We start from the raw sequence: 24,021 nt of genomic DNA on the forward strand, positions 1-24,021 counted from the left end.
CTTTCCATTTAAGTTACTAGTTTCATCGAGCTATGTTTCTGGGCAGGGAATTATACGAAATTTACTTTCATCCAGTACTGTTTTTCTGGGTGAACGCTGAGGGATGCGTACCCCTAAACTTTTCCGTCGACAAAGTAATTTTTTTACGATGTCGAGAACTTGAGTGAGTGCTAAAGATTTATTTCACGAACGTAATTTTTTTATTTCATTTTTTCGTGTTGGTATATGCAATACGAATGATACCAGTGCAGTTTTTGGTGAAAAAGCGATGTCATTGACTGTCAAGCATTTAGAAGCTGCGGCAACAATTCTCGACAACTAAATCACTGGCAACCAGTTCGACAAGCATGTAGTGCCCTCGCCAGCTAATGGTGGGCGATGGTAATGCTAAACGGATATGCGTACGCTACAACTCCAAGCTACCGATAGATGTCTCTACGGTCCCGCTACCATGATCCTTCGCGATTCATTGCCATCTTTGTGTTGTTGTTGTTTATTCGTTTGCGTTTGTTGTTCCGTTTCTGTCGGTTGTGCGAAGTTTACGGTGTGTCTTGTCTTTCGTTTGCAACTTTTAAGTTAAGTTGGAGGTGAGAGATGAGCAGAAAACTAAGAAACTATTTTACTTGTTCTCCTGCAACTAAAAAACCAGAAACTGTCAATAATTCGTGTGCGAGTGAAAAGCCAGGAAGTTCAACATCAGTGTATGACGAAAGTGCAACTGCAAGCCTGAGTACTGAACCTACATGTGAAAATGCAGTGAACGAGTGTGTGCATGATAGAGAATTAAATGCTCGTCCAGAATGTTGGACTTTGGAAAAATACGTTTTCGCTGAATTATATCCAATGTCGGAGCACCCTCAAACCTTTTTTTCAGAAAACAGAAAGCACTGCTTTCATCCTTAAGTTTTTGCACGCTAGTATAGTTCGGGAAATTTGATGTTTTCTACATGGTTATTCGACTGTTTAAAAAATCTAAGTTGGGGATTTAGTGGCATAAACTGAGTCAGCATTCACTTCACAGACCTCTGGCTCCCTCGCGACAAATTCCCGGTGACCCAGCGATGTGCTGGACATCTGAAGAATCTGTAAGAGTTTTAAAAGAATGATTAATGGAAATTCTGTAGTTTGAAGTTCATGTACCGCAAAGCCGATTTTATCAAAAACAAGACCCAAAATTCATCCAAGATTGTTTCCCTAATGTCGAGGTCGCTCCAACAAGGTACCCGAGCCTGACGGTGACGGACAACGGTGGAAACAGGTCAAAAATAATACAGATAAAATGATGTGCTTTAGATTCGAACCTCCACGTTAGAAGACACTCAGATTTACAGCTTCGCTAGTTGTTGGCAATGACATTTTGAGTAAACTTAAGTATACAGGTATTAAAGTAGGCACGCAGTGTAGGCGCAAACCAAGTAGCCAATATGATTATTATACGAATTAAACACTGGTCAAAAATAATACAGATTAAATGATGTGCTTTTGATTCGAAAACTGTTCTAAAATAGTTATGCTACAATTTCACACCAAAGACTCGATGAAGGGGTCTACACATCCTAAATACGGTACTATCTGCAAACACCAAAAGAGAAACGGCAACTACACAGTTTATAATGTTACATATATCTTACCATCAAAATCCTCGTAAATATACAGAAAGTAAATATACTACACTGAACTTACTATTCTAGTGTTGTCAAAGTTTACATTATTTTCTAAGCGCAGAAACCTTATAGTGGCAGATAAAGGTAACTTATCTTGCTATGGGTGTCTCGTTGTCTAGGGAGTCGGTTCCTGTTCATGCTTTTCAATTGTTAGGTCCAAGGTTTTTTGTTTCAGTAAAAGTCACGGGAACATGATTGCTTTTCGACATCATTAGTATTTATTTATAAATTCTTGACACTTTCTGAAACACCACTCGTTAACTTGATAGTTACAATAACCAATCTCGACAAACTGAAAATATTATAGCGAGTTTCGCGCCTAAAATTTCTACACGTATGCGTATATAACTTCCAGATGCTTCTAGAACATGGTGTAGTTCAAACGGTTTTTATTATGACTATATTAACTGAAATTCCTTTTCAGGTAAGATTTGTACAATATTTTCTGGTAATAATTATCTATATGAAGATTTGGCGCATTATGAAAACTATCGGGTTTATGTCTTTTTATAATTGTCAACTGATTATGGATAGTAAAATTAGAAAAAATGAAAAGAAAAGTTTTGTTTACATGAGAACGGAAGTATAATAATATTAAAATAGTTTCACTCTAAAGTAGTTTATGACTCATAAAAGTTAACAATTCTCATTAGTCATTTTCGTTGTCTGTTGCTAAATTCATCGATATGAAAAATAACATTATGTTATCAGAAAAACAGACGTGAAATATCGATGGCAGGCAATGAAAACACCTCGTAAATCTGTCTGAAAACTACTAATCCAGTAACTAATATCTCCATAATCAAAGAGATACCAAAGTGCATGGATTTCTCTCATCTGGCAATAACTAGGCTTTTACTACACAGGTACACATACCAGCAACTTTCTTTATCACTTTATATCATTCTTAAAGAAACCGTTTTTACTTCACCCAAAAAATTTAACAGAACGGAGTTTTGCCTAAGTCTGGTCGAAATTTATTCAGAATGGAAAAATTTCAATTGAAGTACACAAGTTCTGAGGAGGTAAGGTTCATTATTAAGTTTCAGCCAACACATTGGAAGTTGGCGATGGTTTGAATGAGCGACTTAACACATGGTTTTTCAGTCAGAGATTAAAATGATTTTTAATTTCCTCTGTGAAGCACAATTAACATTACAATAATCAGAAGCCGCAACTTGAGGTAATTGACAGCAACGAATGTAATTTTTTTAATTTGTTTGTGACACACACACACACACACACACACACACACACACACACATTGGCGTATACACCCATGACTCTCATGATATGTGTATACTGGTTGAAAATCAAGTTAATACCACCATGAAATGTTCTGCAGTTAAAAAGTTTATATACATGTTTAAAGAGTGACATAATTCGTTGTGAGTAGCGTCTTTCCTCTTATGGGTAGTAGTTGTCCATGAAGCACCGAACACTGCAGGAAATTTGTTGTCGCGGTGAATTCGTAACATCTGTGCTTATGTGCAAGCCGGAGCTCACAGAGCGCGTAACAGCCACCTGGCGGCCGACGCTGAAACTACAACTGTCAGGGCGTCAGCGGCACACAAATAGAGCGGCAGAGTCCCCCGCGTCGAGACTCGCCGCTGGGGGCCGTCTCTTCACTCTTACACGCCAACGCCGTGCTAAGCGACCAGCCAGCAGCCCTGTCGAAAGGCAGGGCAGCGGGTGTTCGCATGGAGCCCTCCCACAAGCGAGCCATGCATCCAGCGGGTTACAGACATTGCTCATCTTTCGCACGGCTGTAGTACATACTGAAGTGTAAGAAATGCTGCCCTAGGACGACGCGCTTTTCCAGGTTTTCGAGACATCGAGGTTCGAAGTTCTACGACCCTAAACTCTTTTCTTCCACTTTATTTTACTATTTTGTTTACAGCTTTCTTACCCAACTCTTGAGAGCAGGGTGAGGTGATGTAGGACTTCGTTCTCTTCAGCCTAAAATGTAACAGTATCACAAAACACACCCATTCCTGATCAGTCATCGCAGTACTATAGTAAAGTAATTTTATTAAAGTAATAAGTATAAACATGAAGACACACACACACACACACACACACACACACACACACACACACACACACACACAGAGAGAGAGAGAGAGAGAGAGAGAGAGAGAGAGAGAGAGAGAGAGAGAGAGAGAGAGAGAGAGAGAGAGCGCACACGCTTCCACAAAAACAAGAGACGATCGCGATACCTAACATCAAAACAAAGTACACGAGGCGTTAATGGACCTCAACAACAGGAACACCAATAGATATTCAGTGTTAGTGAAGTGACTAAAGCTCTAACACCTTTGGCAGAACAACATTAGGAATCAAGTAGAAAACAGAAAATCGTGGGTAATAAGTGGTTTAATTATGTTTAACACTAGTAATTTGAAGTATGAGCACTATTCACAATCTTGGAAAAGAGATATGTGACAAAAACAACATTGTTACAGTGATCACTGAAGATGGTTTCAAATAAAGAGAAACTCTTACAGTCGCAGAAGACGGTATGCAACCCTTTTTTTTAGTGGTGACGGAGTGAGGCTACCAACAATGGTCGGATGGTCGCTTCCTGATCGTCCGCGCGATGCTACCTCAAGACTATGGCTGGACGAAGAATTAAATTTTGAATACTTTGTCAACGACCAGGTCATAAGAGGCGAACAGCAAGCTCGGACTGGACAAAGATGGGGAAAGAAATATACCCTGTCCATTCGAAGTAACCATCTGTCATTTTCCTTCGGTGATATACGGAAAACCACGGAAAATCTAAATCTGGATGGTTCGACGGTTATTTCAATCCTGATCCTCCCAAATGCGAGTACAGTTATTCATCACTGCGCTTTTCGCTCGCTTCCACACCCTGGTGAGTTCGTTATCTCTGTAGCTCGTCAGCATAAATTGTTCCGCAGAACTGCTGTTTCATCGTGACACTGCACGCTCGCAGCCAGTTTCAGCGACTTCAGACAGCTTCCCTATATATGTTTTTGTAGTACCTTTATGACGGTCCCACGCTAATTTTCTCTAAATTAGTCAGTCGGATGAAAGACGTTGTTACACAAAAGATTTTCACCACTTGAGGGGTAACATTGCCAAAAGTGGATAAAGTCTCCTTCATGAATAACATGGCACCTAAAGGAAACTCAAAGAAATGGGTTTCATCAATAGTCAATGTGAGACAAAGGACTGTCCTGACCAAAATTCTTTTTAGTAGATATTCATGGTTCGTCTCAGAAACATCTTCAAAATCACTGATGTAAAAATGAGGTACAAGTGTTATTTTTATATTACAGATCTGAAAATGATTTTGAAACGCTTCAACTGTATAGATAAAACTAATAAAGAAGCATTTTTTCACAAGACTTTCTTTTTCACTAAACTGCTACACGGAAAGTGCACGTTAGAACGTACTAACTGTATGTATGTCTCGTGCACCCACGAGCGAAGGCGCTTTTCCGACCAAAGGGCTCAAATTTAACTAGCACTGAGTAATCTAAGAATCGTGCACAATGAAGCAGGCGAGTTAGAGACTCTGGTGCGTCGATGCAAATTCAACTCATTCGTAGCTTAACGGAATAATGAGAATGTCTGAAATGAGTACTGGCAGCTAGGGACCGATGATTTAAGCAGTTTGGCCCCTTAGGAATTCACACACATTTGAAAATTTTGGGGAGTGGTAGCCGTGGACTGATGGCAGCACTGCGGCTCTGTGACAGTTAGCGAGTAAACAGTCCGCCATTTCAGTAATCATGGATCAGTGGAACGGACAGCAGCGTGCGTTAGACACAAAAATGTTTTATGAAAACAATGATGGTTAGTAGCGGCGCAGAGGGAGTTTCGACGTTTTTATAATTTAGGACGGCATGATGCCGTTCCGTCGAAACAAGTGATAAAATGTTGGATTAATAACTTAAGGGAGTGGGTCTGTCCTCAAGAAGAAGCCAACAGGACGACCAAGAAATGTGCGTTCTCTAGCGAACGTTGATGTTGTACGCGAGTCTGTCTTCCGGAGCCCACGGCGTTCAATTATTAAGCAAGCAGCAGTGGTTGGAATGTCCTGGGAGAGTGTTCGCAGATTTCTTGATCTTGATTTAAAATTTCATCCGTACAAACTACAGATGGTGCAAGAATTCAAGGACAACGATTACCGGTTACGATTAGGATTCTGTCAACGATTGATAACAAAAATAAACAATGACGATGAATTTCTAAAGAAGTTGTGGATGTCGGATGAGGCATAGTTTCGTCTCTCAGGTTATGTGAAGAAACAGAACTTCCGTTACTGGGCAGATTCCGAACTTTCATTACACCAGCATTGAACAATTTTCCAAACGTTCACAACGCCTGGTTTCAACAGGACGGAGCGACATCACACACTGCACGGCAATCAACGGCATACGTGCGAAAATTGCTTGGCAACCGTGTGACCTCACGATTCGGTAACATGCCTGACGCCCTAGATCGCTATATTTATCCGTTTGCGATTTTTCTTATGGGACTGCGTCAATAGGAAAGTCTACACGACTCGACCAGGAACCCTGGACGAGTTAAAATAGAGAATTCGGGAAACAATTCACAGTATCCCAGCTGAGAGGTTGCAATGGTCAATAATGAAGAATCTCAACTGAAGATCTCACGAATGTATTCGTATAGGAGGGCGCCATCTGACGGACGTAACTTAAAAAAAATGTTAAATGCCATCAATGTTTAGTAAATCGCTAAGTTGTAAGGTTTCAATTACTAAGAATGCCATTTCTTTCCTTCAACACTTCTAGTTTTTCTGGATTGTGGAAATGTTCCCGATTTTCAGTGTCACCCTGTACAAAAACGCGACGGAGACTAATCCTAGTATCACAAGTTTATTCTTTTGTGTCATGAAAAAGCACTCCTGTTGCTAACCTTTCAAATTAACGACCGACGACAATGCCAACAAATTTAATCAGGAGAACGTTGCAAGATTGTGTCTGTTGAGAAAATAAATTGTTTTGCTTGATAGCAACTCTGCTAGATATAATTATGTAACTCACAATCAGACAATTGGTAAGTGTGAATACGAACGATTACTTAAGCGTGGATCACACATTCGACGGCTACCTTGAAGGGATGATCGAGAAGAGAAACATGTATCAGTGCCAAAATCACTCACAAATCTTAAATGTACCGAATCTGTTGTTGATAAGATGGTAGCGTAGAGAACTTTTAGATGTGGTATGACGCACCAAACAAGAAAAAAGAAAAGAAGTGTCCAGTAAATATGGGCTCGTAGACGAGCTCGTATGAGCACTTTTTGATCTTCGCTACTGTGAAACACATCTCTTCTACTGATGAAGTTCCCAATCCATATGATCACCTCTGCCAGTTGCGTGTCCTACGATATTAGCAACAACAGTACCGATACTTGTATTTAACTGTCAGAGTTACCAGAAGGATTTTCGATTTTAACTTCCCATTCGGTTGTTTCTGGAACAGGGTCGCTCCCCTCAAAATGATACATTTACCCTTCTCCATCACCCTGAAAACTGGTATCGCCATCACAGAATCACATTGTATACGAGTTCTTCAAGACATAACTTGTCTTTCTTGAACCAGACTTCCCAAAATCTTGTGCATTTCAGCTTCCCTTTTCTTCGATTTTCTTTTCGTGCATATATTTTTTCCTCTATAACTTGTCCCTGTACCATTAAAAACAGTGCTCTCGCTAGTTCCCTGTATATGCGATGGCCATGCATTATAAAATGATGCAGCCAAATCTGACATATGTCTGAGGTCGTATTTTATCTTCTTCAGTTCATTAAAAAAATAATGGCACCCCTTGATCTGGTCTGTCGGAAATAGCGAAAGCACAAGGGGAGCATTGTCTCATGTCGTTATGGTTCTGAATGACGATTCTTGCTCTTGACCATTGGTTCCATCGATGCAAATACGGCCACTACGACACTTTAGCATTTCAACTTAGTTACTATTCATAATAACAATAAGAACAAGATGATCTTTTCTTGGAAGTGAATGAATCAGGCTGCTTACATCTTGTAGTTTGACACACACAGTGTTACTTTTGATCTCGTTAGCGCACGCTTGTACATTGGTACTGTCGTATCTCGAGGCAAGTGAACTTAAATTATTGTACTGCGCGATGAGGGTGATTATTTTTTTATTTTTTTTAAGGGGGACACCATACGAATTCACACTAACTTGGAAGTAGATGAAGTATATCTTGTTTTGACATGTATTGCATGGAATGGAATTATATTGGCGTTGTCAAGTCTATCATGTTTCTTGTTGTTTCTGTCAAGCCTAAATGACTTGCAGCATTCTGATGACCCGCATGAGTAATCACATGTTTGATTTTTGCAGCTAATATCTCCAGTCTTGGTTACTTAAATGTTGGCTGAGCCGACATTTTATTTTGCTAATCCTTTGCGTCGTCATGTGGTGTAGGTACGCCCTTGCTTTGAAGTCCCGAACAATGGCATACAAAGACATGTCATGTGACCCATTGTGTGTTATCTGAAGTATTATACGATCCACGCTTTTTTAATGTTACGTGACATGTTTCTTCCAGTCTCTTGCTTTCAGTCAGACTTTTCTAGAAAAGTTCAAATCCAGTCTCTTCCGAGTTGATCGACACATCGTCTTTCAATTGACCCGAACTGTATTTCTCAGAAACGACTGAAAGGATCGCACAATCGGTATTTTAGTTTCTTACGACAACCGTTCTCTGATGTATTGCGTTTCTTTCGTATCACATTTAATTACCATGTTGGTTGACCTATTTTCCACAAATACTACACAAATATTTGAACCCTTTATTGTGCAGCGAGACACCAACTTTCCTGGATATGTCTTTTTTTATTCTTGTTGTAATCGCATCTTTCCGCGCTCTGAACAACGTGTGTTTATCTTCGTTCATGATGCCTATGGTGTTAAACGATTTTGATTCGGATTCATTAAGGAGAATCTTGCTCCACACCACAAAAAAATTCTCGCAACGCCGACGAAAACCAATCACTTAACACGTAGAAACCAGATTACTTGCACTAAAAAACATCAGACATCAGGCAACAGAACAGCGCATATTTTCGTCTGCTGCCTCGTATAGCTTCGGCACTTCCCGTGAGAGATGGGATCCGTGGAGCAGTAACTACGCGCCAGGGCCTAGGGCTGCTATACCCAAGTACTGCACTGCCTTGCCACTCTACACCGTACGGCAGAATTGCCGTTAACTTCCTATAGTGGTCTACGCAAGAGAGTGGTGTGGTTATTCACATCTTGCTACTACAGCTGTTACCGTGAATGCAAGTACAGCCATGGTGACCATGTAGACGATAAAAATCTGTTCGGGAAAGAGAAACCACTTCAATAGTCAATTCCCGAGAACAGTTATAGCCGTAACTTATTAGGTTATTTAAAAAAGCGCTTAATGGTTCAAATGGCTCTGAGCACTATGGGACTAAACTGCTGTGATCATTAGTCCCCTAGAACTTAGAACTACTTCAGCGTGACTAACCTAAGGACATCACACACATCCATGCCCGAGGCAGGATTCGAACCTGCGACCGTAGCAGTCGCACGGTTCCAGACTGCGCGCCTAGAACCGCGAGATCACCGCGGCCGGCAAAAAGAGCTTATGTCTAATGGCTACATCAGTAACGGCGTTCAAAATAACGAAAGTAACAACTAACGATTGCTCTGTAAAGGGAATGTGTCTCGATAGTATCGAATACCTACAGTACAAAATTTAGTTGTTAATTTCAGAGTTCTACGCTAGATAGCACGAAACGCTTACAATAATGTGGCTCCGACAGGGTATGTTGATGCGCAGCGTGTGAAGACACGCACGACGGCGTTCTGCGGTCGAGCAACTCCGAGGTACGTGCGCAGCTCCTGCCGGTGCCTGATGAGTGGATTCTCTCCAGAACACTCCCTACTGGTCCTCACATACAGCAAGAATATACTAGTAGTATAATGTGCCCAGTTTTCGAGTAGCTACCGAAATATGAGGATATGGTTTTTTAAAAATCAGCCGAAAGCTCTCCGAAACTGATTCAAATGGCTCTCAGCACTATGGGACTTAACATCTGAGGTCATCGTTTCCCTAGAACTCAGAAACCTAACTAACCTAAGGACATCGCACACATCCATTCCCGAGGCAGGATTCGAACCTGCGACCTTAGAGGTCGCGCGGTTCTTGACTGAAGCGCCTAGAACCGCTCGGCCACACCGGCCGGCTCCGAAACTGACTGACGTGGTTAACACAAAACTGATTTTGGTTATATATCATCTCTTATAACGAAAGTCAACAGATTATATTTTATAATTTATGTCAAAAAAGTGTGCACACCCTTTTAGTATACTTCCAAAATGCAATTTCGGATAGCGTGTTTCCTAATTTCGGATAGGGCTATTTCATACGGAAGATTCAAGACTGCATACCTATACGACTATTGTTTTATTACAAAAAGTAATCTCGAGACAGTCCCAATCTGATTCTACACTGAACAGTAGATTAATGGGACCACATAAGAAAAGCCTGAATAACGCACCTTTTGCAGCGTGGACCGTTGCGAGGCGTGTAGATACGGGTCAATGAGGTTCTGGAAGATACCGACGGGATGTGGAGCCATGCCGACTCCAGTGCCTTGGTTAGCTGCACTAGGTTTCTCGGATGACGATCCACAGCGCGAACACCCCGATCGAGGTGGCCCCCACAGATTGGCGACTGGGTTTTAATCTGGGGAGTTCGATGCCCTGGGGAGACCAGCAAACTCTTCCAGGTGTTCTTCGAACCACGAAAGCACACAGCGACATTCCTGAGACGTTGCATTGTCCTGCAGGTAGATTCCTTCGTGCCGTGGGAAAACAAATTGAGTGCACGGGTGGACATGGTTCCCAAACATACGTATACTTGTGTTATTCCACTGTGGCTTCCAAAATGACGATATAACAAAAGGAATGCCACAAAACCATTCCCAGACCAAAACGCTCCCTCCTCCACCCTGTGCCCCCTCCCTCAGCAATTGTTGCAGAGTGTTTGCTTTCAGAAGCTTCTGTCCGATGGAGTACAAAACCTGATTATCTGAAAAGGCCACCAGTCACCACTCAAAGGACGTCCAGTTATGGTACTGGGGCATGGGTGCATGAACGTGAAGCCTGCTGCAGAGGCCGATACGCAACAACACTCGCTGAACGGTAGTTAATGAGACACTGGTGGTAGCACCTCGGTTTATTTTGTCAGCCAGTTTCTCGACAATCACACGCCTCTTCGCCCGTACACATCTCCGCAGCAGTCGTCCACCCGTCATCTGTGGCCTGTGGTGTACCACAGTTGCCTCGGTGCCAGCTATAGATGGCGCCTTTTTGCCATGCACGGTATACGCCTACATCATCCGCGCCGGCGAGTGAACAGTTTACAAACATAGCCGTTTCGGAATGCTTCCACTCTTAGCCCGAAAGCCAATGATCATGCCCTTTTGGAGTCAGATAAATCGCACCCTTTCCGCATTGACTGCACTTTTTCGTTCTCCGCCCCGTCCCCCCTCCCCATTCTCCTTCCCCCCGCCGGCACGCTTTTTGTACCCTCCAATGGCAGTGCTGCCATTTGCCGTTTGTGAGTGGTTAATGCACGTTGACGTCGAACGTGGGCGGTGATCACAATGCGGCTGAACTTTGTACAAACAAAAACGACGGTGACGGCGACGCCCATAGACGTCCCAATGAGCTCAACTCTTCGGGAAGCCCTCTTATTTTGGTGACACGTTTCACGGAGCAGCTGGTGGCGGCGAGGCCTCGAGACCTGCCTCAACCCTCGGCGGGCAGCGGCTGCATGGACGTGGCGACCTGCAGCCAGACGGGTCGATAGTACGCCCTGCCTTGCCGCACAGCTTTGCACCGCTGCGACAGACCCGCCGGCGATGCAACCTTTCGTGCTTGCCCCGCTAAGACGCCGTCGCTGTCCAGTTACAACACGAAAAACAATTTTTTTAAAGTTACTCGCTGTACTGCCACAGTTGCTGATACACTGAGGTATATGTAAATTACCACCTCAGCCGATGTTTCAAAATGCTTGAATTTTCACTACAGGTTGCGCTGAACCATCATTAGGTGGTAAGTACCTGAGACCTTGAGTGCTTTGGGACCAATCAAAACGGGTGTTGGCAGCATGCTGTTAAGTTCTCCGAGCAAAATATATGTCGCCCCATTAAAAGACCAGACTGGTCGCGTTAAAGCTCTGTAGAGCTCCTACCAGGCGGTTGTATGACCCGCCACCGTTGACCAATCATGGCAGCGAAGTGGTGTGGATGTTCCAGTTACTAGTTTGAAATCAGAGTTCTATGCTAAATGGAGGTAGAGATCTGACATAATGGCAGAAAAGAACTATCATGCTTGGACGTGTCCGCAACACCGAGAATGAAGTTGCCCGAAACTTTCTGTCCTACGAGTCTACAAGGAACGGTTGGTTGGTTGGGGAAGGAGACCAGACAGCGTGGTCATCGGTCTCATCGGTGTACGGAAGGATGGGGAAGGAAGTCGGCCGTGCCCTTTCAGATGAACCATCCCGGCATTTGCCTGCAGTGATTTAGGGAAATCATGGAAAACCTAAATCAGGATGGCTGGACGCGTGATTGAACCGTCGTCCTCCCGAATGCGAGTCCAGTGCCTTACCACTGCGCCACCTCGCTCGGTACAAGGAACGATGTACCCATCATTGTGTGTTGCACGCATAAGAAAATATAAAGATCCTATCTCACAGGGGTCGAATACGAGTGTCAGCCCTTGTCAATCACTACCGGAATCAAATAAAACAGGAATCGATGCTGTTAGTGTTTGTAAGCTCATCCCTTTCCAGGCTATATCGTGAAGGAGAAGTCTGTAGTCTGGAACCTCGCACAAGGCGCTATCAGCCCTGTACTGTGGTACCACGAGTCGTGATTTTGCCTATTTTCAAATGACGCGAATGGCACAGATGGCCCTGGAAACTGTGTGTGTGTGTGTGTGTGTGTGTGTGTGTGTGTGTGTGTGTGTGTGTGTGTGTGTGTGTGTGTGTTTTAACCATGACTTGGGTCCACAGATTCAGGTTACCGTGAACAGGAGGCAGGATGTTTACTTTCAAAATTCTGGATGACCGAGTGTCACCCTCTATACTCACCGGACAAAAAAAATTAGTCACACCTAGAAAAATCATTACAATCACCATTTACTATCGTTTAATCAAACCCCTGGACTTGATAACTGCCCGGATTCGGTTAGGAAGTCGCGTCCACAGTGTTGTGCAGGTACATCGCATCCAGGTTAAGCCACTGAGGATTTGATCGCGCAGTTCCACCAAAATCCCATCGAACTTTTATGGGACATAATGGAGTCGTCATTTTGTGCACAAAACCCTGCATCGGCAACACTTTCCAATTATGGGCGGATATAGAGGCAGCATGGCTCAGTATTTCTGCAGGGGATTGTTGCTGACTACACCTGGCAAAAGGAGGTCCTACACCATATGAGGAGTTAACCCATGGCTTCTGTCACCACGGTGTTTACCTTCATAAGAAGTATGCACTGGACAATCCTGTCTTCTAAAATAACAGTAATGCGCGATGGGTTAGCGTGTTTCGCCCAGTGTGCTTTGATACCTGGTTTCATGATGCAAGCTATACAGAACCGTACAATACAAATATTAGTGCCACTTAACGAAAAGCCAAGGGGTGATAAATGGAATATTTATCGTATGTCTACACAATTACGTGATGTCACAGTATTTGAAAACTAGTTTTCTTTGGTCGGTTGCGTGTGTAAACGTGCGTGATTTAGTTGGGTGAACTGGACATTGATCTTGCGTTATGATTCAATGGCGTTTCTAATTGATATTTCGTAAAATTACGTCTTGAGCTAAACGCTACTGAAATGTTTTGATGGAAGCCAAAGCAATCGACAAGACCGCAAATATTCGCTATCTGAAGACGTCAATAAAATCAACCTGAAACGAAATTTAAAACATTTTCTTAACAGCAGCTGCAGTGGTGGTTTACTTACACCTTAAAACTTTTTCTCGATTTCGATGGAGATAGGCAGCTCAAAAATCTTTTCATGAATTAATTCCTTCGCATACTACAGCAATTCATTCGGCCCTTCTTAGTTTTCGAACGGTTTCTAAATGTATATAATTTCATGTTAGAGTCGACAACATTGTCTTTCAATCGTAGTCAATATATTACCAACATCCATCGGTAACTCAGCTTCACGGATGCCACTGCTAGCAAGCTGTACAAATCACCTGCGTCCACTACGGTTAACACGATGCGACTCAACAGATTTATAATCACAACAACGTCGTAAATAAATGCTGCAACACATTTCCGTACACTAACGTTTGTATCATTCGAGTTGGCATAAGCATTATTTAAGATGTCAATGTACAAACAGTTTTGTACAGAATACACGAAACATTCGAGCGTTCCTTACCCCTGTGAGTAATGTTTATATTCTTGGATGTTGGATTAAACACGAACGGTAATTCCCATTTACCTCGTCGTTGCTCTCCATGAAGTGAAACCCATTCCTCCAATAATCTTCCTAAGACCCCAACTGACTACGTGAGGGGTCCGCTGTCACTTTATCTGTTCCTCTTACTCTCCTCTATTACATACGTATTACGAAAAAGTACTCTAAGAATACTCTAAGAATTTATTTCTGCACACTGCTTCCACTTCACGACTGTTTGCTACCCGCTAAGTCCCTCAGTCACAAATAGCAATGGTCAGATTCTTTTTCTATGGGCTGAACTTTCACTTCACTGCTTCTCAGAAAGACGCAAGAACCATCTCCATTCCCTTCTGGTGCCTTTTGAAGAGCGCGTTTCTGAGGCTAGGTAACTTTTCTCCGTCGTCACCAGGAAATCCATTGCCCCCTCTATCAAACAATTCACTTTATACATTGAAAAGTATGAGAAAATAGCCCTTGTTGAACACCTGGCGTAAAATCTACGAACAACGTTGCAAGGCATCCCAGATATGCTGAATTGTGTCCATGTCTGGGGAGTCTGGTGGGCAGCGGAAGTGTTGAAACTCAGAGGAGTGTTCCTGGAACCACTGTGTAGCAATTCTGGACGTGTGGGATGTCGCATTGCCCTGCTTGAGTTGCTCAAGTCCTTCAAAATGCACAATGGACATGAATGGATGCAGGTGATCAGACAGGATGCTTACGTACGTGTCACCTGTCAGAGTCGTATCTAGACGTATCAGGGCCCCCATACCACTCCAACTGCACACGCCCCACACCATCACAGAGCCTCCACCAGCTTGAACAGTCCCCTGTTGACATGCAAGGTCCATGGAATCGTTAGGTTGTCTCCATACCCGTACACGTCCATCCGCTCGATACAATTTGAAACGCGACTCGGCCGACCAGGCAATACGTTTCCAGTTATTAACAGTGAACTGTACGTATTGACGGGCCCAGGCGAGGCATAAAACTGTGTCGTGCAGTCATCAAGGGTACACGAGTTGTATTGATGATGTTTAGTAGAATGGTTCGCACGCTTACATTTGCTGACAGCCCAACATTGAAATCTGTAGCAATTTGCGGAAGGATTGCACTTATGTCACACTGAACGATTCTCGTTCAGTCGTCATTGGTCCCGTTCCCGTAGGATCTTTCTCCAGCTGCAGCGATGTCGGAGACTATGTTTTACAGGATTCCTGATATTCACGGTACAATGGTGCAGTAATCCGACGGCAAAATCCGCACTTCATCGCTGCCTCGGAGATACTGTGTCCCATCGCTCGTGCGCCGACTATAACACCACGTTGTAACTCATTTGAATCTTGATAACCTGCCACTGTAGCACCAACAACGTACCTAACTGCGCCAGACAATTGCCTCATACAGGCGTTGCCGACCGTAGCGCCGTATTCTGCTTGATTACATATCTCTGTATTTGAATAAGCATGCGTTTACCAGTTTCTTTGGCGCTTCAATATACGGAAACCATCACCTATTAAAGTTATCGCGAGATGAAAATGAAATGGTAGCTCAATCAGCGACGCTACGATTTTCAACTACATAGCTTCTGGCTGTATCTATTACGTTTCCGCACAAGAAATCTCATTTCATTTAGTATCATATCACTACTATCACCGCATTCCATTTAACGTCCACTACTGTATGAAGGCTGCCTCTATACTTTCCCATGTTTTATCTTCAGCTGTACGCACCCTGTTAGCTCCTGCATATTTTCGTATGTCACATACCCATCTTCTGTTAGGTGGTCGCCTTAGTACTTTACCATCTTTTGGAATCCCGCCATCCATTTGCTTAAATCCGCATAGCATCAGTCGTACGGTATTTGCTGTTTCGTGGCTTAATTTACATTCCAGTTGTACAACTCACAATTGTGCCTCCCAGGCTTTGCTATAAAGTACATGTCTGCACAAAAGATGTCATTCTCTCACACTTCTTTGTTAATGATACGTACTACACAGTATCACTGATTTAGCTACCGTTTTGTTTTCGTCTCGTGAAAACTTAATAGATCAGATGATGGTTTACTGTAGGTATAAAAGGGCATATGTTCATTATGTTTAAGCAACAGATTGCTCAATGTGTCAACCATTTTATTAAACGAACACACTGCATGATAATGTAAGGCTTATTCAGTGTACTGCCGACGTCAGCGATGCCTAACGTTAATGTTAGTTAGTTATGCCGACAACAAAACAAAATATAGCATTTCTAAAAGACTAGACGTTTTAAAGCCATTTTGGAGTGTGCCTAAATGTCAGAAAATTGTTAGTGCATGTACACTTATATTATCTCACTTTTCTGCTCTAAAGCCGTGGTAAAGGTGTTACGAATACAACGTAAGAAAACTACCTACAATCTATTATTAGCGTTTTTGTTACTAGAGAATCTACACCATTTTCTGAGACTTACCTTATCCTGTTTCTTCGTCATACCATGATTGACAATTGCGTGCGCCACCTACAAATGATAATCGCGATTTGTTAACTCAAAGCCACTCATACCACACAAAGTCCTGTCAAATGAATCAGAACAATCATCTAACCGATATTTTCCCAAACCACACATACAAATCAAATTTTGGTGAACAGGACTTGACATTAGAGCGATTCATACCTTTAAGCGAAGGACCTCGAAGAAAAGATTACACTGCGCACACAGAGGCCACTGAGCAATATGTCTTCCGTGTTCGTGAATGCTAACGGAAAACATCTGTAACCACAGGTATAATGGGAAGCAACCTCCGCAATGCAATTTCAGTGATTTGCAGAGTACGGATGTAGTGAAAGGTCTCTGTTGGATTCCTTTCATGTTAATTTCTTAAATCTGTTGCCATTTACGGCACAAATTCCTCTTCTAAATTCACTGTGGTGTTTCTGACTATCTGGGAGGAGACTGAGCAGTGTTACTTTTCCACATAAACAAGAACGATCTGTCACACTACTACACTTTAAAACACAGTTTATATCTAATTCATATATGTAATTCATGTCACACAGTGTCATACGGAACCTACATCCGCTTTCTTTTATATACTATATATGATAAGATACTGTCATCCCCCATTCCCTTCTGTGTGAAAGAATGAATGAGCAAATGTATTTCTAGTTGCATGCTTGATGGTAGCAGACAAGCCTGTCTGCTAGAGAGCAGTAGGACCAACGTCGGAACAGGTAGCTACGCTTTCTAGAAGCAAAGAGGTTTCTATCCTTAGTACTGTCCTCTCCGTCTCTTGTCATATTGGTATAGGAAGCTGCCCCTCTGGTCACTTCCGTTTTGCATACGGAAGCACCCTTGGTAGGAGCGCAGGTGTCTGTCCGTGGCGAGCGTCTGAAGTGGTAAGATCTCCGGCTAAGCGCGTGTCTGCTAAGTCCGTAGGACAATGGATTTCTTAAGTTCAGCCTAACTGAAAATTTATCACCTTTATTTCAGGTTTAGCTCTAAAATATCTAATGTTATCTTAAATTGCAACGCAGTGTATTTCGAGTGTGAACTTCAGAATATTTTCCAGTAGTTGCTTTGTCACTACTTTGTGAGTAAAGTGGAACCACGTGTTGATCAGTCTTAAATGCGAATGTGCGTGATATTATAACGTCTCGTCTTAACAATATTTTTCTATATAGCAACTTTTCTTTATGTTCAACGCACGTGGGGTGTACTTTGTGAGACCAATACCACGTGCTTATACAATTGTTTCACCCATCAGGTTAATAGTAAGACGATAGTAACCAGTTCGAGGTTTTTGTTTTGTAAATTGCTTTTCGATCTTATTTAGTTTAATTATCAAGATTATTGTGGAGTACACTCTTTGTGTAAACCAAGTTGACCACGTGAAGCATGTGGTGTAATCATCAAAGTAATCCTCAGCTATTCTTTTCGGGAAGATTTCACAGAGAGTTAGTATGAATTTAGTATACCAGTGTGTGGTAATTACATGACGGACAGGATTGCGCTACGAATGTAACTTCTTTAGGTGAAATTGAATCGGTTGGTTGTGGTTAACTTCCTCTTGCATATGTTTCAATGTTCTTCGTGTGTTATTTTATGAATGTAGTGTTGTATGCAGTCTCCCAATCTTGGCTCCCTATTTGATGTGTTCTGTAAGATTACAAACTCACATTTTCACAATCCTAAATAAGGCACCAGCTTAGTTATGACTCAAGTTTAATATGCTGAAATTTCAATGATCAATGTTAAAATAAATTTCCAAATATAAACTGATTTTTTTCATTTTATTTAAATTCTCTTTTTTATACATGTATCACCGGTTTTCGTATGACTTTTAAAAGATTATAATTAATGTTAGTCTGTTTGGAAATTTGGTAAGCTAGACTGGATACCTGGTGAAACAGTTGCTCAGTAATGCAACGTTAACTTCCTCAGATAGCTCACAGCTTTTAACCCGCTTTTATTGTCTATCAGCACCGCTTTCACATAACAAATTAAAGCAACAACATTACAGTAGATGTAGGAGACAGAGGACAACATCAAATAATTCTGAAGACTACGGACTTAAAAATAAATTAAAAATGTCCCTTTCCGAACGCATGTGTTGCCGAGCCGCTAAAGTGAAGTGTCCATACCACAACGTTAGAATCGTTACGTGGTAAGATCACAAGCACACGTTCCCAGTTTATGTCCCGCAACCGTTAAACGACGGGTTGCCATAAAAAGAGAGGGAGAGAGAGGGGGCACAAAAAAGTTTCAAAGTCCGTCGACGACGACGTCATTGGAAATTGAGTACACAGGATTAGGTAGGAAATCGGGCGTGGCTTTTTCAAACTAACCATCCACATATATATCTGAAGAGATTTAGAGAAATCTCGGAAAATATGGAAGTGGTTGAGTGGACGTAGATTTAGAATCTGCTTCTTCGAACAGTGTCGTGGACGAAATCTGGCGCCAGTTAACACGTCACGCACAACACCGACAACGCACAGGAATTAGATGAACTTTGTAAGGACATTTAAATATCCACTTTTCGATTCCCTCTTAAGATCAAAATGGCAGCGTGAGATTTTTGTTTTTAATAGGATTGTCAGACTTTCACACTAAATATACGGGAGTTTTTGGAAATGATGACCATAATAGTCCCGTCGTGGCATTAATGACAAGTTTTACCTTTCTGAGACCGTTGTACCTAACTGTACACAAAAGTGTACACAAATAACGAGTGTTTCCGGAAAGTTTACATACTTAAACTCCCTTCTACAAAAAAAAGTTGGAAATCAACGAGAATTCATCATTGTAGATGGCACTAAAAAAATGAACTAAAACAATTTTCATAGCACTCTTATTTAGCAAAACATTTAGTTACAATAACTTTGAACGATACAGAAATGTTAGCATGAAAATAAAACTTTATGAAATATGACGGAAAATACTATCAAATACGTGAGATGGGTAAAATATGGGAAAAATTGTAAAATATGGGGGACCTGGTAACGCTAGTTACTGGTTCATCTGCAGGATAAGGAAACACGTTTTTGGTTTCTGCTGTGCTGTTTTAGAAGACCTTTCCTCCACAGTTCATTTGGAACCCACTGTGAGTATCTTTTTCCCATATCGAACGTGATGTTTGTTAACAGAGTATGGACAATGGCATCCACTCCCAACAAGCCGCCAGAACCAAAACTTCAACCGCTAGATTGAGTACATCCCACCGCAAACGTTATCGAATTCATATAATTGATGTTTCTAGTATAATAAAGGAACAACTACTGTCAGCAGGTGAGTCGTTGCCCCCACTAAACAAATCAGCTGCGACATATCGGTAACTGTTTGATCAACGTTTGGACACTTATTCCCAAAATCTCTAAATCCCTCTCACTTCACTGTCAAGTTATAAATCACACACGTATGAAAGAATAGTGGTAAGGCGCGAAATGTTATCACTAAAACGATTTTGTATCCTCCCCGCTTAACAGAGTTTAGCAAGTTACACACTCAAGTGACTAAAGTCATACGATAGCAAAATGCACTTATACAGATGGCGTTAGTATTGGGTACACGAGGTATTGCGTTGGCGAAGCTGTCATTTGTACTCAGATGATTCATGTGACAAAAGGTTTCCAACGTGATTATTGTCGCACGACTTTGAACGTAGGATGGTAGTTGAAGCAAGACGCACGGGACATTCCATTTCGGGAATCGTTAGAGAATTCAATATTCCGATATACACAGAGTCAAGAGTGCGTCAAAAATACCACATTTCAGGCGTTACCTCTCACCACGGAAAACGCAGTGGCCGACAGCCTTCACTTAATGAATGAGAGCAGAGGTCTTTGCGCAGAGTTGTCAGTCTAACGGATAAGCAACACTGCGTGAAGTAACCGCAGAAATCAATGTGAGACGAACGACGAACGTATCCGTTAGGGCAGTGCGGCAAAAAATCTGGCGTTAATGTGCTATGGCAGCAGACGACCGACGCGAGTGCCTTCGCTAACACCACGGCATCGCTTGCAGCGCCTCTCCTGGGCTGGCGAGCATATCTGTTGGAAAACTGGAAAACTGGAAAACTGGAAAACTGGAAAACTGGAAAACTGGAAAACTGGAAAACTGGAAAACTGGAAAACTGGAAAACTGGAAAACTGGAAAACTGGAAAACTGGAAAACTGGAAAACTGGAAAACTGGAAAACTGGAAAACTGGAAAACTGGAAAACTGGAAAACTGGAAAACTGGAAAACTGGAAAACTGGAAAACTGGAAAACTGGAAAACTGGAAAACTGGAAAACTGGAAAACTGGAAAACTGGAAAACTGGAAAACTGGAAAACTGGAAAACTGGAAAACTGGAAAACTGGAAAACTGGAAAACTGGAAAACTGGAAAACTGGAAAACTGGAAAACTGGAAAACTGGAAAACTGGAAAACTGGAAAACTGGAAAACTGGAAAACTGGAAAACTGGAAAACTGGAAAACTGGAAAACTGGAAAACTGGAAAACTGGAAAACTGGAAAACTGGAAAACTGGAAAACTGGAAAACTGGAAAACTGGAAAACTGGAAAACTGGAAAACTGGAAAACTGGAAAACTGGAAAACTGGAAAACTGGAAAACTGGAAAACTGGAAAACTGGAAAACTGGAAAACTGGAAAACTGGAAAACTGGAAAACTGGAAAACTGGAAAACTGGAAAACTGGAAAACTGGAAAACTGGAAAACTGGAAAACTGGAAAACTGGAAAACTGGAAAACTGGAAAACTGGAAAACTGGAAAACTGGAAAACTGGAAAACTGGAAAACTGGAAAACTGGAAAACTGGAAAACTGGAAAACTGGAAAACTGGAAAACTGGAAAACTGGAAAACTGGAAAACTGGAAAACCGTGGACTCGTCAGATGAATCCAGATTTCAGTTCGTAAGAGCTGATGGTAGAGTACGACTGGCGCAAACCCCATTAATCCACAGATCCAAATTTAAACAGGGTTCTGTGTAAACTTTTGGTAGCTCCATGTGTGTGGGCAACGTTTACATGGAATGGACTGAGTTCTCTGATCCAACTGTACCGATCATTGGCTGGAAATGGTTATGTTCGGCTACTTGGGGACCATTTACAGCTATTTAAGGTCTTCATGTTCCCATGACAATGGTCCATGCCACCGGGCAACAATTGTTCACGATTGGTTTGAAGAAAATTGTGGACAATTCGAGCGAATGATTTGGCCACGCGTATCGGCCGACGTTGAATCACATCGAACATTTATGGGACATAAGAGAGAGGTCAGTTGGTGGATAATATCCTGCACCGGCAACACTTTCGCTACTATGAACGCTACAGAGGCAGCATGGGTCAATACTTCTACAGGGGAATTTCAACTACTTGCTGAGTCCAAGCCACGTGGAGTTGGTACACTACGCCGGGAAAAAGGTCTGTCAGGATATTAGAAGCTATCCCACGACTTCTTTCACCTCAGTGTAAATCTCTATAGAGGTTTCATGAAACCTAGGTGTACGTTATTGCTACTGTCTTCTACTAACAGTCAATAAACAGTGCTTCGCACTAGCGGAAGCTTTGTTCGTCTCCTTACTCGCGAGTATAGTGTATAGCAAACGGCCTTTTACAAATATCCCTTCTACACATATCCCTTCTTGATCATTGTTGTAAATTTTACTTTCAACTTTTTGATCTTAAGCCCTTGTAGCTTTCGAAGTATTACCCTTCTCTACTCACATATTTATGCCACTGTATTTATACTTTACCATTTCGTCTTGGAATGTTTCTGGAGCACATTGACTGCTACGTGGGACCCGGCAGTTCCTTGAAACGTTGGCACCTTGTATCTTGTCAATTTTAGAGATCAAACGAGTAACTATCTTTGCTGCATCTTCAACTACTCAGTGTGTGCCTCCTTACCCGTACCTATCACGATTCCAGTCTTTTCCGCAAGTTCTGACAGGCTTTGGGCGGCGCGCTCAAGCTCCTTTATTGACTGTGGACACCACCAGCTGAAGTACAATGTCTTTCCGGTGTAGTGTCACTTTCTCGAAATACTGTTTTCGACCTGGACCATCGTCTCCGTAACCTTCCTTTAGTGAAAAAGATTAACGTTCTGCCATAATTTGAGAAAAATCACAAGCTCGATTTGGGGGATTTCACCTTTGCTTGAAAGAACAGTTTGGAAACTAAGCGAAATATCAATAATGTGAGTCGACGAGATTATTCGGGAGGTTTTGACGGATACGGAGCAATGTTGGGTTCCTTAACAGACGTCACATTTCGAACTATAAATGCGATATTGAAAAAGGAGATAGAAGCAGCAGGCTGTTTAGCATCGTACTGTGACCCGCTAATGCCTTGTGTACACATCGTGCGAGGCTGCAGTGTGCGGTAGAGCACGACGTGCCACGCAGTTCACGCAAAAGAAACGAATAAGCCGGTGCAGGAACCAGCACAAAGCGTAACAATTTCGCACTGCAGAACTGGCTGTATTTGAAGCTTAGTAGTTAGTGGTTAGTTTGCCTGCATCGAATGCAGGTGGACAATGAATTTGCCTTGTACGAATATCGCCGATAGGTACTTTCTAGTTTACCGGCTGGCTACTGGATTTCAGTTCCCGCTTAATTTTCAGCCCACATGCAGGTATGCACCTTTCGGATCGTTATTTTCGCTTGTTAACTTCTACAAAACAGTACAGTCCATGAAAACTGCGGTGTGGCTTCACTCCAGTCGACTTCCGACAAATGGTGAACTGCCGATGCGGGGACCGCCTCTTACAATGTGACAAAAGCTGTTAAAGCAAAATAATTTTGGTTCAAGTCTTTATACTATTTTTTTACACCTGCCTGAAAATTTATAAATTTTCGAACCATGTTTCTCTAGATAAGAGAGACTGAACTCAAACGGTTGTTGAAAGGGATTAGAACGATCTTTTTATTTCCTCTGCAAAGCAGAATTAACTTCATGCTAATCAGAAACCAAAAAATTTAGCTGGAGGAGCGGCCCCTTCAGCCGGAGGTTCGAGTCCACGCTCGGGCATGTGTGTGTGTGTGTGTAGTTAGTGTAAGTAGTGTGTAAGTCTAGGGCCCGATGACCTCAGCAGTTTGGTCCCTTAAGAATTCACACATATTTGAACATTTTTTGCAGCCGGTAACAGGAAGAAACATTTGTTGTTGGAAGTTTGGCGGAATGAAGTCCGAGCTTCAACTCTCTCAACGGCGTAAATTACGAATTCGCATGACAACTCTGAATTTTCTCATTGACTCCATCGGTCCGTCTGTGCAGCTAGAAATATGTGCAGCAACGATATGGGATCCACTTGGCAGGTCGAACACAAAATTTAAGTTTCAGTAACAACATACAGATGACATTCTTTAGATGTGCTTTTGTATTTGAACAGTAT

At 42.2% G+C, this 24,021-nt stretch overlaps 1 protein-coding gene across 5 annotated transcripts in view; it reads right to left on the reverse strand.

Moving 5' to 3' along the window:
• LOC126281221 (protein daughter of sevenless) overlaps positions 1–24,021 on the reverse strand; it is a 222,397-nt gene that overhangs the window by 78,439 nt on the left and 119,937 nt on the right. For 2 of the 5 annotated variants that reach the window (XM_049979971.1, XM_049979968.1), the window contains exon 2: positions 16,599–16,646. The exons of the other annotated variants lie outside the window; for them this stretch is intronic. In XM_049979971.1, the coding sequence (XP_049835928.1) occupies positions 16,599–16,646 (48 nt within the window). The remainder of the gene's footprint in view (positions 1–16,598; positions 16,647–24,021) is intronic. 5 annotated transcript variants of the gene reach the window in all.

The sequence above is a fragment of the Schistocerca gregaria genome, chromosome 7 (genome assembly GCF_023897955.1).
Source record: "Schistocerca gregaria isolate iqSchGreg1 chromosome 7, iqSchGreg1.2, whole genome shotgun sequence".
NCBI lineage: Eukaryota > Metazoa > Arthropoda > Insecta > Orthoptera > Acrididae > Schistocerca > Schistocerca gregaria.